The sequence below is a fragment of the Equus przewalskii genome, chromosome 10, assembly GCF_037783145.1.
Source record: "Equus przewalskii isolate Varuska chromosome 10, EquPr2, whole genome shotgun sequence".
Lineage (NCBI taxonomy): Eukaryota > Metazoa > Chordata > Mammalia > Perissodactyla > Equidae > Equus > Equus przewalskii.
In genome coordinates, this window is record NC_091840.1 from 7,542,173 (window position 1) to 7,558,088 (window position 15,916).

At 55.8% G+C, this 15,916-nt stretch overlaps 1 protein-coding gene across 2 annotated transcripts in view; it reads right to left on the reverse strand.

Moving 5' to 3' along the window:
- TTYH2 (tweety family member 2) overlaps positions 1–15,916 on the reverse strand; it is a 41,425-nt gene that overhangs the window by 13,352 nt on the left and 12,157 nt on the right. For both annotated transcript variants that reach the window (XR_011522920.1, XM_070560090.1), the window contains exons 3-6: positions 13,631–13,742; positions 8,099–8,319; positions 3,281–3,376; positions 2,671–2,743 (exon numbers count right to left, since the gene is read on the reverse strand). Coding sequence is in view for 1 of the 2 variants with exons in the window: in XM_070560090.1 (XP_070416191.1) it covers positions 2,671–2,743; positions 3,281–3,376; positions 8,099–8,319; positions 13,631–13,742 (502 nt within the window). In the remaining variant the exon portion in view is untranslated. The remainder of the gene's footprint in view (positions 1–2,670; positions 2,744–3,280; positions 3,377–8,098; positions 8,320–13,630; positions 13,743–15,916) is intronic.

Below are 15,916 nucleotides of genomic sequence, written 5' to 3' on the forward strand. Positions count from 1 at the left end.
CCCGTGTGCATGACTCATGCAACGGGGGTGAGGATGAGGGGGAGGGAGGGGACACTGAGCACAGCTGGGGCAGGTGGAGAAGCCGCCCAGAGCCCAGACCACTGAGAGCAGAGGTGATGGTCCCTCACCTAATGATAATAAATGTGGGGTACAACAATGATGGCTACTGTTTATGCAACATTTACCACAGGCCTCCCACGGATTAACCAACTCACCTCATCCCACCAACAACCCAGTGAGGGAGGGCTATTATTCTCCCCATTGTACACACGAGGAAACTGAGGCCTGCAGAACCTCAGTAACTTTCCCAGGGGTCCACTCCTGGGCAAGGGAGCGGGTGGGGGGGTGGAATGTGGCCCAAGACAGGAGGTTCAGAGGCCACGCTCCTGCTCCCCTACCCAACTCAGTGAGGTGGGCCTGCCATCCCTCAGTGGCTGGACTCACAGGGAGCCCTCAGCTCTGCTCCGTCTATGGTGCTCTGCGGCCACAGCACTGGATAACCCTTCCCTCCCCGCTCTCCCAAACCTACTGTCGCCTCCTTCTTGGGCGTCTTCTCTCCCCTCTGCCCTGAACCCCTCGCCCTCTGCCTTACGCTCCTGACCACTGGTGGTGTGTGGGGGGCGGTCAAGCAGGGAGGCAGCGGCCAGGGTCACAGAAGGCTCAGAGCGGGGCCCACAGCCCAGAGCTCAGCTCCCCGCATTCCCATTCGGAGCAGATTCTCAGGGGCAGGGCTCCTTCCTCATGGAGGTCCTTTTAGGGGGGACAGGGGAGGTGGGGGGAGGGCCTGCAGGGTCAGTCCTCTGGCCCCACAGCTCTCAAAAAAAACAAAAAAAATCAGGCCTTGGAGAGCAGGGCAGCGAGGCCACACAGAAGCTGCCCACAATAGCCTTTGCCGGCACCTCTCTCCCCTCCCGGCTCCTCCTCACTCCGCTTCCTATTAAAATGCAGCAGCGTCTCTGGCCCCATCAAAGGCCCCTTCACACTCTGGCTCTCACACAAGGGCCTGACTGAGCAGAGCAGGGAATGGCCTTTCTCTGCAGCTCCCTCGCATTCCAGGGCACCCAGCTGGGAGACTAAAGCGCCTCCGGTTTCCTTGAGCAGAGGCCTGGGGAGAGGGAGAGGCCCCCACTGGGAAGGAGCTGTCTCCCAAAGGGCCGCTCCCGGTGGCAAGCTGGAAGCCTCCCCTGCTTCCAGAAGGCAGAGGCCGCCTGGGGCAGGCTGGCCAGGAGAGCTTGCCATGTGCGAGTTTCTATGTGCTTTCACTTGTCCCCAGAGGAGGGGCTGTCAGCCAGACAGCTGTGCGTGCTGCTCCGGCCAGCAGCCACTCCCCTGGACTATGTACAGCACTCCGGGCTCCTGATGACATCAGGATGCTTTGGAGCATGACCTGGGCCCTCCGACCCTCCCCTTCTGTGTTTCTGGAGGGGCCCCAGGCTCATACTTGTCCAGTTCTCTCTCCTGCCCAAATTGGACACTGCATGGTACAAGGGGAGGAAAGAAAAGAGGAGATGCCCACCTCCTCTCCCTTCCGGAGGGGCCCTGCCAAAAGCTGCTACGATCCAAGCAGCACCAGGGGCCAATCATTCTGTGGGCATCATGGAAGCAAACTGCCCAAGGCCAGAGCTACAGGCCGCCAGCCCCCAAGGTGCCCGGCAAGGCATGAGTTTGGGTAGAGGGCTTCCAGTACGAGCCTCATTCTTCTATCCCCAGGTAGCGAGGACAGCACAGATGCAGGTCACAAAGTTAGTCTGTGTGCTTGAATCAGCTCGGGGTTCCTTGCAATCCCTCGTAAATCCTGTCCCCTCTACGACATACACACACACACAGAACATGCACCTCCACCGTATTGACTCACATGGGGCTGCAATGATGTGCCTACACGTCTTTCTCCAGCAGGCTGTGGCTGCGTCAGGAGCAAACATCATGTCCCCCTGGTTTTTGCATCCCTAGGCACCGGGCACCATTGTTAAGTGCCAGAGTCAAACGTCAGCTGAATGAATGAATGACTTGTGCACACAGTTTAACTTGAGTGTTAGGTCTATTAAAGAGAAAACTCCTTCAGAGGAAGCTCCCCTGACCTTGTACTTTTTTGCTTTTGTTTTTTTTTTTTAAACATTTGGAGGCACCACATCCAGAAACATACACCATTGTGTTTAGACTGTGTGTGAGTCCAAGGACAATGGGACGGAAGGCAAGCTAAAGGCCACATTCCACATTGCCAGTGCTCTGGGAAGCTGGCCAAGGAGGCTGCTTCTGAAGCCGGAGGGCTCCTCCAGCCTGAGGTCCAGACCCTGCCCATCCCCCCCAGATCTGGTCAGTTCTTCACACCCAAAGAGAAGTCACTTGGTCATCTGTGCACGTCCTTACAAGCAGGGGCTGGGGATGGGTGGGGAAAGGGATTGGGCATCAGGCGTCCTATCTTGGCTCTGTCCCTAAATACCTTGTGATCATGGGCAACTATCTCTGGGCCCGTGTCCCCATCTGCAGGGCGAGTGGGCTGGTACAGATAACCCAAGCCCCTTCAGTTCTGAGATTCTGGGATCAGATCAGGAACCGAGACCGGAAGCTGGTCCTGCCCTGGGGACTCTGGATAGCACACATCAGCCTACCAGCAGACAGTTGGTCCTGGTCAGTGCCCCCACTACCCCTACACTGCACCCCCCAACTCACCACTGCTGTAGCGGTGTCAGCAGCCAGGGACGTCCAGCTGAGGAGCAGGGCCAGCAACCCACAGCACAGCATCCTAGGAGAGAGGTAGCCACCAGTGGGATCCAGGCAAAGGCTGGCAGGCAGAGGATGCTGTGATGGCTGGCACCCCACCAACCTTTAGCGCCCTTCCTCTCAGCCTCCTGCAGTGGCCTGAAGGCAGCCTCAGTCCCTGCCCTGACATCGGCCATTCTGACTGCTGGGAGAAGGGTGGAACCCACTGCCTAGAGCCAGGTCCTGGGCTGTGAGGGCGCCGGCTAAGGAGGAGGTGCTGGTTAGAATGCAAGAGGCCATAACGCTCGGCCGCATTTCTTCAGCTGCTCAACAGTCGGGCCCAGGAGGGAGGGGACACCTAGAGCAAAGCCCTGTCCTTGCTTGGTGTCCAGATGGCAAGTTGGTGGTTGCTGTCCCCCCTTAGCCGGGTGCTGAAGAGGGGGTGGAAGGCGGCTTCAGGCTGTTGATCCCACCACATCCTCCAAGCCTGACCGGGCCCTCGTCTCTCTCTGCCGGTGGCACTGTCACCCAACATGCTTGCCCAGTTCTTTGTCCCAGGCCCCTAAGCAGGCCTACTCACAAGGCCAGGAGACACCTGGAGCGCTTGGCCAGCCCCAGGCAGGCGATGAAGCAGAGGACCAGGTCCAGGATGAAGAGGAGGAGGTAAGAGAGCCACCTGGAAGGAGGGGAAGGACGGTCAGGGGGAGCAGGGCAGAACTCCGCATCTGGGGTCTACCCGGGGGTCTGAACAGCGACCCCCAGGCTCTCTAGACCCTTCGTTAGAGCAAACTGCCCAGAGCCAGCAGCTAAGCAGACTAGATGTGGGTGCAACCCTGCCCTGGACAGGAAGAACCCAGTGTGCACGGGTGCACAGGCTCTTCAGGGGCCCGGGGGCTGCACCCTTTTTTCATCCTGGACAAAGGAGTCAGCTGCCGGGCTCCTGGCTGGGTGTCTAAACCAGTGCCATCTGCTAGAACTTTCTGCAGTGATGGGAACATTCTATCTCTGCGCTCTCCACTCCATCTGTCACTTCCTATGTGGCGACAAAGAACTTGAAATGTGGCCTGTGCAAATGAGGCAATGGCTTTCTAACTTTATTTAATTCGGATTAGTCTAAATTTCAATAGCCACATGTGGCTGATGGCTACACAGTGGACGCAGCAGGTCTGTGTTCTCTCTCTCTGCAGCCTTCTCCCGCGGGCATCTCTTTAAACCCTGGTTCCCACTGCTTCTAGAACTCTCACACAGCCTCAGAGCAGGCAAGCCCTGACATTTATAGCCACAGATCTAAGAGAGCCCCTAGGACGCCCACTGCTTTGATGAACGGTAGGCCTGGCCCCCTGCCCCTGGCCTCCTCTGGCCCTCCTGGCTGTCTGGAACCCCCCACTGTGGACGTCTAGGTTCGTTTCCACCAACTTCTGTGCCAGGCGCTGAGCTTAGGGCGAAGGATGTGCAGGAGTGGGCTCGGTCCCCAGACCATCAGGAGCTGGAGGTGGGGCAGGGACCCCCAGGTCAGGACATCCTGGGGCACCTCCAGGCCTCCTGGACCCTCACTCCTCTGGCATCTTTGTCCCCCCGGCCTGAGCGGATGGGGAAAGGCTGTCACACACCAGCTGGAGACCTTGGCTGGTTGCTTCACCCCTCTGAGCCTCAGTTTCCAAACCTGTAAAGGAAGCCGGAACCCTCCTCGCACAGGGCAGGCTGAGGATTAAGTGCTCGCCAAATGCAAAGGGTCCCAGGCGAGGCAGGGAGGGATTCCCAAGGCCCCATTTCCTCCGTCTCCAAAGCACCAACTCAAGAACCCGGAGCGCCTGAAGCCCAGGGCGCGGAGAAGATCCCAAGCAGAGCGCCCTCGTGCCTCCCCTTCCAAACAGGACCCCAAGGCGGTCCTCACAACTCAGTGCCAGCCTCACCTGGCAGCCGCCCCACTTGCCCTGCGCTGGGGGACGGGTCTAGCAGTGGGGGCTGGTGGACAGAGGAGGCCGGGCGCAGGGAGGAGGGACTTCTCCTAGTCCCCAAAGAGGATAGTCTTATAATCATTATTTCTTTCGTAAGAAAGAATGTAAGAGCCAAATAAATTCGTTGACTTCCTCCTCTCCAGCAATGGTTTTCTGCTTCACGGACACCTTAAGGAGGGTAAGTTCGAGTTTGGAGGGTGGGAGGGGTGTGGGGTGGGGCTGGAAGAAAGTGACACAGAGGCTCCAAGGGGGAGGGAGCACGCTGGAGGCCCCCTGGCAGCCAAGTGAGGTTCTTTCCGCCTTTGTGAATGGAGGTTTAATGCCCCAAAAGGGGCCTTACTAAACCCTCAGACTCCCTGCATAGGGTGGGGGCCGGCTGCCCTGGGGGGTCCGAGGAATGGAGCTGGGGGCTCTGGGAAAGTGCAGAGCCCGCCCGCCACTAGGATGAGGCCAGCAAGGAGCCAGTTTTCTTAGAATCAGAGTCAGAGCTGGAAGGAAGCCTGGGGACCATCGAGTATTAGGATCCATTCTACAGACTGGAAAACCAAGGCCCGTGGGAAGAAAGCCTGGCCCACGAACTCCAGGTTCTCCCCCATCTTTGAGCCTTCCTACAAGAGACAAAGCCAGCCACCAGGCACCTCTCAGAATCCCGGTTTCCTGTTTCAAGCCTAAAGGTTCTTGTTACCTCGCTCCCCTCCTCTCTACACGTTGGCAGGAAATCAAGCTACGATTGCTTCTCACTCACTCCCCAGATGGCTGCTCTGTATCCACGCCTCATGTTGTAAGGGGTTCCTGGAAACAGCTCTGTGAGGCAGATGTGTTTTCCCGGAGGACCCCGGCCATGACCCGGCGATGGATTTCTAACCAAGAACTTGGCTCTCGCAAGAGCCTCTCCGGGCCTTCCTCCCACCCATAGCTCCTCCCATATCTGCCTCCACTGATGTGCTCAGTGACATCGCTGACAAGCTTCTCAACGAGGGTAGTTGTCTGGCTTTTTATTGCCTCCAGTACTTAGCTAGGCCTTGTATAAAAACGCTGAAAAATATTTCTTCTTGCTTAGTTGGGTGGCTATGCTCTAGAGCTATCCAGGAAGCAAAGATGGGGAGGCTGTCCAGAGCAGACCAAGGCTGGTTGGCTCAATGACAAAGGCTTGTCGTAGGGCAGCTCAGGTGAGACGGGTGAACACCACCAGAAGAGGAGGGCAAGGGACAGAACATCACAATCCTCAGGAGCCACAGGTGCCATCCCTGGACTAGACCTTTTCTGCCTCGACCTGAACAAGGGGTGGTAGTTGGGGATGGGGGTCCTAAACGACCCCCTCAATCACGCACACTGAAATAGCTGCTGCAGTTGTCACCACCGTTCCCCCACTTTAATGAAACCACCTTAAAAATAAGCCCTCCTGATATATACATTCTGACATTTCATCATCATCGTTATCAAAATGCCCACATTAGGCCCTTAAGTGTGGCCCACAGTAGGCCCATTAGGCCCAATACAATCCTATGCTAGGTCTGCTCAGTGATAATGGCAGGGTCAAAATGGACCCCCACTTTCTACCTCCTCTGACCACCCCATGGCAAAAAGATTTCAAAGGCTCAGGCAATGAGTGGCCCTCATGTCACAGGACTAATCGATGTCACTGGCTTGGGTCACAGGTCACAGCCAGTCCTTAGAGCTGGCAATTTCTTTCTCTCACTTGGGAGAAAGGCACTTTTGCAAGTGAGCATCCATCTGGTGGGAAGTTGACCAAGGTCCCTTTCAATCCAGAGCATCTGTGACATCTGGCAATGCAGGGGCTGGACGGGCTGGGAAGGGGAGGGACCTCATGAGCCTCCCCTCGTCAGGGCCCTGCCATCTCCTACCCCAAGGAAGGGGAGAGCCAAGGATGGGGAAGTCTCTGGCCAGAGGCCACCAGGAGCATTTTCTCTAGACTCAGTATTAGTTCATTTTCTCATAAAGAGGAAATGAATCCATAAAACCAGAGTAGACTGCACAATAGTGGCTAAAGGCTCTGACCTTTGCCAATGGCTTGAAGAGGAAGCAACAAATTAGGGGGCAGGAGGGTCCAAAGAGCTGATACCTGTGCTTCAGGACGCATGTGTTCACCCCACCCTAGTGCCTCCTCCGTGCTGGGTGCTGGGCCCTGGGTGCACAATGACACACACTTCATGAGTTCCTATCGCCCGTCAGCTGGGAGGTACCCAAAGCCGCGGCTGCTGCCTCCCTCCTTGGCTCAACCCAGAGTGACCTTCATTAGACCTTGAACATGGAGGGAGGACAGTCGGTCCCTGGTCAGCTGACCTGTGTCCAGAGCCTTCACCTGGGATGGGGTTTGGGGAATGGGGAGGCAGGAGAGAGTGAAGCTGGGTACCTGAGGGTTACTGTAAATATTCAACAAGAACATAGCTACCCTTGACCTTGTTCCCAACACAGACACAAATGAAAAGAAGTTAAATCTTATTAATTTGCTGTTTTCTTGTTTAACCTGAGGGGTGACTCAAGGGCCACAAGGATTTATGAGCTTGTTTTGTAGAAGAAAAAGGATGCCTTCAAGGAAGTTATGATCGCCAGAGAACCAGCCCCCAGCTGCCATTGATGCCCAGAAGTCTGAATGCCCAAGGACTTATCTGGAGTGAAAGAAACACAGACTTCCCCTTTGTTTCTCCAAAACTCCTCCTCCCAAGCCCCTTAGCTCTGTAAAGACCCACTGCTTTCTTCTTTGTTAAGGCGGATTTGAGAGAACCTATCCTTCCGCCTTCTCATCTTGGCCAGTTCGAATAAACCTTTCTCCATCTCCAAGCACCATGTCTCAGAGATGGGCTTACTGTGCCGGGGCACAGTAACTTGAACTTGAGATTAAGAGGTCTGGTATCAGAAGTAAACAGAACTCCAGAGGTTAGATGACATTAGCATGAGTTTGCATATCTGACTAGGGCCAAGGTGGGGCAGTACCCCATGGCCCCCATCATTCCAGCTCGACATAAGTGAGGCTGGGGGCATCTCTGGGCTTGCTAAGAAGTTGCCATCAGGCGAGGCTCTGTGCAAAGAAGCCACTGTCTCCCCACTCTCCTGCACCCTGTGGCCCATAACCCCTGGCAAGCGAGGAACCCATAAACGCTTGTACTTCACCAAGCACCAGTCACGGAGAATGCTGGTCCCGGAGAAGGCCCATGCTGTGTGCTGGGAGGCCAGGTCCAGCCTCCGGTGCTGGGATGTTGGCACATCACTGCCCTTCTCTGGGCCTCGTGCCTGCCTGTATAAGGAGGCTGTTCTGTGTGCCCCCCACTCAGCCCCTACAAGCTCTCATGTTCTCTAATTTCAGTTAATGGCTTATTAAGACCTCGGTGGCACTTCCCCACCCGGACCCTAAGACGCAGGCTTGGATGAAGAAGCTGGTGCAGCCCCAGCGCCTCTCCCTCTGCCCTCACAGCCCTCACCTGTAGTACTCCACGTAGCCAGTCTGGTCGGACAGCTTGGTCAGCTCGGCCGTGACCTCTCCCCACTCGGGAAACCCTGAGAGCTGGCCGAGGATGTTGCCCGCCATCTGCTGCATGAACTTCAGTGTCTGGATGTAATCGCCCCGGGCGGCAAAGATCTCACTGAGCCGGGCCAGGTGCTGCTCTAGTTCCACCTTCATCTTCTGGGTGGTTCCCGACACCTGGGGAGGAGAGTTGTGAGTCTGGCCCTCAGCTGGGAGGAAGGCAGTGAGGTAAATCCCCTGACTCTGACTCTGGAGGGCAAGGTCTGCAAGGAGCAGAAGACGGCTGCTCGGGGGGGCCGGGCCGGTGGTGTAGCGGTTAAGTTTGCGCACTCCGCTTCGGCGGCCTGGGGTTCACCGGTTCGGATCCCGGGTGCGGACCTATGCACCACTTATCAAGCTGTGCTGTGGCAGGCATCCCACATATAAAATAGAGGAAGATGGGCACGGATGTTAGGTCAGGACCAATCTTCACCAAAAAAAAAGAAGGGCAGTCTCCATGGTCGAGTGGTTAAGTTTGCGTGCTCCGCTGCAGCGGCCCAGGGTTCAGATCCTGGGCGCGGACATGGCACCACTCGTCAGGCTACTTTGAGGCGGTGTCCCACATCCCACAACTAGACGGACATGCAACTAAGATACACAACAGTGTACAGGGGGGGTTGGGGGAGATAAAGCAGAAAAAAAAAAAAAAGACGACAGCTGCTCGGGCTAGAATGAATGCACCATGTCTGCTGCCCCAGCCCTGAAGAGCTCACGAGGCTGCCGCCCAGAGGGAGGGTGGAAGACAGGCCCCACTCCCCACCCAGCCCTCATGTCCCTCCATCCAGGGGGCAGGCCCCCATCAGGGCCTTAACCAGGGCCTCAGCTCCAAGATCCAATGCCTTACTACAAAGAGAGACCCAGATGGGGAAACAAGAGAATCCATTTTTGTTCCTTGTAGATTCTCTTAAAACTTTAAACACTCTGGATTATGAATTCTTTTCCAGAGTGAGGAATAAAATGTTGAAACCGAACTGTTCCTCTGTTGCTACCTGACCTTTTTGTTCCCACACTGGGGTTTCTAAATGCCTCCCAAGAGAAAGGCTTTGCTGTCCTGAACCAGAGCGAAGGCAGAACAATGGAACTTTGAAATAACAGACAGACCCGATCCTGCCTGCGAGGAGCCTGCACATGTGACGGGAGCAGGAAATCGGCGCCTTCTGGGTGCGCTCATGCTCTCCCTGGACGTCTGTCCTGCCAGGTGGATGGACAGGCTTCTGTCCCTTGGCTGGGCCTTAAGGGCCTGGAGTTGAGTGGACCCTGAAGGAAGCAACTTTCTATTCAAAGGTAGAGAAGGAAGGATGATGGCAGTGACTCTCCTTGGCTTTCAAACAAGGAGCACCAGTAGAGCTCATATCGGAAACGTGCTTCCGAACAGCCCAGATGCGGGGTTCCGGCAGGGTCCAGGGACCCCAAGCACGTCCCTCTGAAGGCGAAGCCGGCTCTGAGCCTACGTGCTGGCGGTGAGGGGAAGAAGGGCTTTGTTGTTCTGATGCTGTCACGTTAAACCAACGCGCACGGCTGGCTGGAGGGGGGAGTGTGTGCTAATCCTCCTCTGGGCAGCCTGCAGCTCCCACAGGGCTAGAAGAAAGATAAAAATGACACAGAACAAGGGCCAAACCTTCCCACAGCCAGACTTCCCTGCCTCGGGGACCTGACGGCAACTCTGTGGCCTTTCACATGTGCACTATACTGCGAGTTCCTGGTTCCAGAAGAGAGAATGGCCCTCTTTGTTCCAGTTTCTGGCTTGTTCCTGGTGCTTACGAGCTGGTTAAGCACTATGAGACACCACTGTGCAGAGATGGTCTACACCCTACAGATTCGGCAGCTTGTAGTTTCCCACGGGGGGTGGGGTTGGGGGGAGAACGGGTGACATGTAGAAGTCAATTCAGTAACTAAACATTGCCCTAATAAACTTCCCTTTTCAGTTCCCTAAGATCAACGTACAAGTGCTTTGTCGCCAGCGACCCAAAAGGCTCTATTATTAAATGCTAACATTAGGAGCAAACTCTGTTCCACGTGATATTTTCATATTCCTCTATCAGAATAAGCAACTTTAGCGCAAAGGCTGTTGAAAATGATCTGTGACTTTTTCTCTGTAAGACCACTTTTCCTCCTTCCATAGCTCTACATTTTTAACTTCTCTATTTCTTAAATCCCTCCTTGAAAAAAACCAAAAGCCAGTAAACATCTGCCGGGCCCTCTTTCCTCCTGATGTCTTCCCATAGCAAACAATACAAAACAAAAAAATAAAAATCACAATGTTGACCTACTTACAGCCCCATTTCCCGCTCCACCCCCAGGCCTTTGAGGTTCTGTACCCAGAGCTCCCCTCAGGGAGACAGAGACAGGACACTCCAGAGAGGGAACAAGGCTCAGGGCTCGCTCTGTGCACAAGAGGGACAGCTCAGCTCCCCAGGCTGGGGTGGGGTGAGGGGCGCGCTGGCAGGTGGAGGAAGCTGTCATCCCGAGGATGAGGCCTGGGTGCTCCAGGTGTGGTTTCTGCACCAGCAGCATCAGCACATCAGCTGGGAACTCATTAGAAATGCAAATTCTCAGCCCAGCCCAGACAGACAGGATCAGAAACTCAGGGCTGGGGCCCAGGACTCCAGCTTATCAAGCCCTCCAGGGGATTCTGATGCAAGTTCAGGTTTGAAAACCTCTGGGTGGGAGGAGGCTCCTTAACTTAATGAGGAGGGTTTTCTAAAGGGCAGGCCCACCAGGAGACCAAGGGGTGGAGCCCCCGCAGGTTGTGGGGGAGGGCCCCCGGCTCGGATCCTTGAAGGGAAGGGCTAAGCCCAGAACACCTGGGTTCCAGCTCTTGCTCTGAAACGGACTAGCTTCCAACCCTGGGCCAGGAACACAACCTCCCTGGGCCCCAGCTTCTTCACCCAAACGCTGCCCCATAGGCCTGCTGCCGGCTCAGATGAGAGTCGGGACGAGCCACGCTGGCCCCTGGAATGCGGGCCTTAAACCCGTGTCGGTTGAACTCTCAGGGGCTGTAGGGCCCCAGGCCCTAATTTTAAGCTGAGACTCTGAGGGGTTAGAGGTGTGCCTGGTCCCCTGTGTGAGTCAGTGGGGCCCAGATGGGGCGCACTGGTTGCAGAGAAAGGACTCAACCGGCACTCCCAAATAACCCTTTCTGATCCCCCAAACCGGAGCGTGCAGCTGAGCCAGACCCCTGCCCAGCCTGCCTGAGCCTTGAGCTGCGGTACCTCCAACCAAGGCCTAAGCTTCCCTCAGGGTGGGGTGCAGGCGTGGGGCTTCTGGTCCAGGAAAGGGGAACCTGGGAGGTCCACCTTGCTCTGGCCCAGGTCTGACCTGTTCCCACCCTCCCCCTCATCTAAGCCTCCTCTCTCCTTCGTGGTGATTATAGTAATATATATAATTATAGTGATTATAATAATAGCACTCATTATCATGGTCAACCCCATTTGGAGGGTACTTTGTAGATTACCAGGCACTTTCACGGCCATTATCTCATCTAACATCATTTATCTAATATGAGGTCTTCACCTTCGGATCCGGGGAGCCCTCGGGACTGGAAGTGTTGGGTGCCCACCCTCAGGCTCAAACCAGCCCCCTCCACCCAGAGAAAGCAACCTGTGCCTGGGCCCCAGGGGCCCCCAGGCCTCACCCAGAGGCAGGAGGTGGTCATCGTTGGGAGCAATCGGCTCCCAGCTGGCTGGACCATCACGAGCTCCTGTCCTCACTTTTCAGAAATGGTGGAGAGAGGACCAGGGGCTGACGTCCAGAGACACAAGAATCTTCCCCTGGGGACCACGGGGGACTTGAGAGATGTGGGGCTCGCTGCGAAATGTCCAAACCTGGCCCTCAGCCCCCGGGTGGGTGAACACAACCTGGGCACTCGTTCCCAGCTCATCTCCCTGCACAACCCTCACCCCGTGGGACAGGGACTTGAAGAACGGAAATCTTCCATCAGGACAGCTCTGGCACTCTCTTCCTCAGCTCCCGGGAGAGACAAGGGCCATTCCCTATAATGGTCACAAGTCAGCCAGTGAAGGTCATGGCTCTGGGGCTGCCCCGGCAGGGGATTCTTTCAGGGCTGAGTTCCTCCTCTGGGGGTTCTGGTGCTGTGGGGGGAGGAGGCGGCCGAGGCAGAGCCTGGAGGGCGGTGCTGTGGAGCCCCTCCCACCAGCGCAGGGTGGGGCGGGTATCACACCCAGGCCTCCAGGCTGGTCAGGCTGTGGTCAGTCCCCCAAGGCTGCCCTTGGGTTCCCCATCCCAGCCGCCCCACCCTCACCCTGCAGAATTGCCTCAGCCCGGCGTCCAGACAGCTCAGTCCCCATGGACGGGTGCCAGCGGACCCAGGGGTGGACAGATGAGCTCCGCAGGACAGCTGGGCCCCTGGCCTGGACCCTGACCCTCAGCTCCCCAGGAGGGCTGAGGCCAGAGCCTCCTCCCCAGCCATCCCGGGCGCTGATGAGCAGCACAGCTGTCTCTTTAAGGTGAGCCCCTCCTGAGGGGCCAGCTGAGGGATTAAGGCCTTAGAAGAGCTTAAGGGAGAAGGAGGGGCAATGAGGTCAAATCCTCTTCCAGAATCCTCTTCCAGCGAGAGCCAGGGCAATGTCCACACGCTCCGGTTGGGGTTGGACTGTGGTTGAGGCTGCCTGACACAAATGGGCTATTTGCTGAGGTCACCCCTTTGCTGGGGACCTGGCCCAGAGGGGATTGGAAACGGTGTGGATGTCCAAGGACTGGTTTCCCTGAGAGCCACCCTGGGGCCCGGCTCCTTAGGGCACCAGAGCTGCCTGGAAAATCAGCCCCAAGACCGGGTGCTACAGGGAAGACGACACGCACTCAGGGGCCAAGGCTGCCCAACCCCCGGGCCTCTCAGCCTCTCACTCAGGCCACAGGCTCAGCAGAGCAGCCCTTTCCTGCCCTAAAAGGCTCACATCTCCTTTGTCCGGCCCAAGACAGTCCTTCGCCCCGAGCCCCCACGGGGGGTCACGGTACCCAGAAGCCAGAGCCCAGAGGACCCCTCGCTGGGTTTCGGGCAGAGCCTCACCACTCCACGGGGTGCTTCACTTGGTTTTGAATAGTTTTCCCCCTTGACATGTCCTGGACCCCATAATACTCTATACGCAGCACTGAGAGTGAACATGAAAACACTGTAGGGCTGGTCTTCCGTGGGCAGGGTCTCCTTGGACAAACAGGAAAGTGTTCAGCTCTCCTGGAGACGATCCCACGGTCACCCTCGTGCCCCCAGGACCTATCAGCCTTTCTCCTTTGGTCCTCGCCCCATCCCGGCCACCCCTCCCAGCCAGGGGAGCAGAAATTGCCTGTTTGCTCCTGGCGGGACCAACTAAAGCACAAAGTGGGGTCCAGACTCCCCTGGAGCCGAGCTGCTGGGATCTGACTGGGGCCCTTGTTCTGACCACAGTGACCTCACGGGCTGCCCCCGGCCCGGCCAGCTGCCTGTAAGTCTTACCAGGGTATCGATCCCAGAGAAGGTGTGGTTCGCGTTGTCCAAGGAGTAGATCAGCTGGTACACCCCATCGTTGGTCTCGCTGTTTCCATAGAAACCAACACCCACCGCAGCACTACAGGCAAGACCCAAATAAAGTTAGAGGTGACACCCAGAGGAGAATGTTTTTCTTTCTTTTATATGCTATTTTTAGAGCAGTTTTAGATTCACAGCAAAATTGAGCAGAGGTACAGGGATTTCCCATATATTCCCTGCCTCCCCTACCAACATGCCCCACCATCAACATCCCCTACCATCAGCATCCCCCACCATCAGCATCCCTCACAATCAGTGTACCTACACTGACACGTGGTTCCACCCAGAGTCCATTATTTACAATAGGGTTCACTCTTATATTAGGTTTCACTTTTGGTGTTGTACATTCTATGGGTTTGGACAAATGTATAACGACATGTACCCATTCCTATAGCATCTTACAGAATACAGTCATATGGGGACACACTGAGAAATGAGTCAGGCAATTCTGTCTTTGTGTGAACATGATACAGTGTACTTACACAAACCTAGATGGCATGGCCTACTACACACCTAATCCAATGGGCATGGCACTAGTCTTATGGGACCATCACCGTATATGTGGTCTGACATTGACTGAAAGCTTGTTGACTGAAACGTCATTATGCAGCACATGGCTGTAGTCCTAAAATTCCCATGCTCCACCTCTTCATCCTTCTCTTCCCGCCACCCCCGGATCTCTTTACTGTCTCCATAGTTTTGCCTTTTCCAGAACGTCATATAGTTGGAATCATACGCTATGTAACCTTTTCAGATCGGCTTCTTTCACTTAGTGATATGCATTTAAGACTCCTCCAGGGGGCCAGCCCGGTGGCGCAGCGGTTAAGTGCGCACGTTCCGCTTTGGTGGCCCTGGGTTCACCAGTTCGGATCCCGGGTGAAGACATGGCACCACTTGACAAGCCATGCCGTGGCAGGCATCCCACATATAAAGTAGAGGAAGATGGGCATGGATGTTAGCTCAGGGCCAGTCTTCCCCAGCAAAAAGAGGAGGATTGGCAGCAGTTAGCTCAGGGATAATCTTCCTCAAAAAAAAAAAAAAAAAGCCCCCCATGTCCTTTCAGTCTTGCTAGCTCATTTCTCTTCAGCACTGAATAATATTCCACTGTCTGGATGGACCGCAGTCTGTTTATCCATTCACCCACTCAAGGGCATCTCGGTTGCTTCCAGGTTTTGGCCATAATCAATGAAGCTGCTGTAAACATCTACAGAGAGCAGGTTTTCACTTTAGCTGAGGAACTCATTCCTGGGAGTAAGGATGACGTCTAAAGCTCTGGCAGGTGCAGGGGCTCGGGAGTGAAGGCTCAGGGCCAGCCTGTCCCCAGCCTGGCTGACTAACTCCAGGGCACGTTTCATTTAGGCAGCAGGAAAACACGCCCGTGCTCCATCCCATGGCTCTGAATGGTGGAAGATTGCTGGCCTGGCCCTAGCGACTCTGAAGCAGTAGGTCTGGGTGGGACCCAGGAACCTGTTCCCCGGGTCACTGACAGAGGTGGGCCTGGTGACCACTGAGGTCTCATGAAACCACACTGTCTCTCTGGAAACCCCCAGGAGTCGGGGATGCCCCCTCCATTCTCTCTCCTTCCCCATGGCACCATGAGGCAGCCTGTCCTACTGAAAACTGCCAGCTTATAGAAAGTGCCTTCTTACATTGAGCCAAGCCTACCTCCTTGAACCACTCACCCACTGGTTCTTGGCTGTCCTCTGGGGCAGCCCAGAATGAGCCTCCAATTCTACAAGACAGCCCGTCAGACATCTGAATGGGGCTCCGCGTCACCCTTTCTCTCCTGCTCCCCAAGTCAGACATGTGTCCTCCCGCCCTCGTCTCCATCATTGCCGTCCTCTAGGTTCAACTCTCTCTAACTGGGCAACGCCTGCTCTTAAACGTGGCCTCGGAGTGAAGCACCCAGGTCCAGGTGTCCATCAGCTCCAAGAGCAGGGGGCTAACACCCTGGGTGCCCCCTCCCCACCACTGACCTCGTGGTCTACCTACACCCCTGGATTTCTTCATAGTGACTGCCACCAAGCCCAGTCTCTCCTCCCTCCTATATGCTGCATCGATTTTTGTTTGTTTTAACCAAAAGCAGAACTCCATCCCTGCGAAATTTCATCTAGTTGGTTTTAGTCCAACATTCCAGCCCGAACAAATCATCTCCATTCTGGCCTCTGTCATCTATCACACTTGATCCGATCCACTCCACTGGGGGTCATCTGA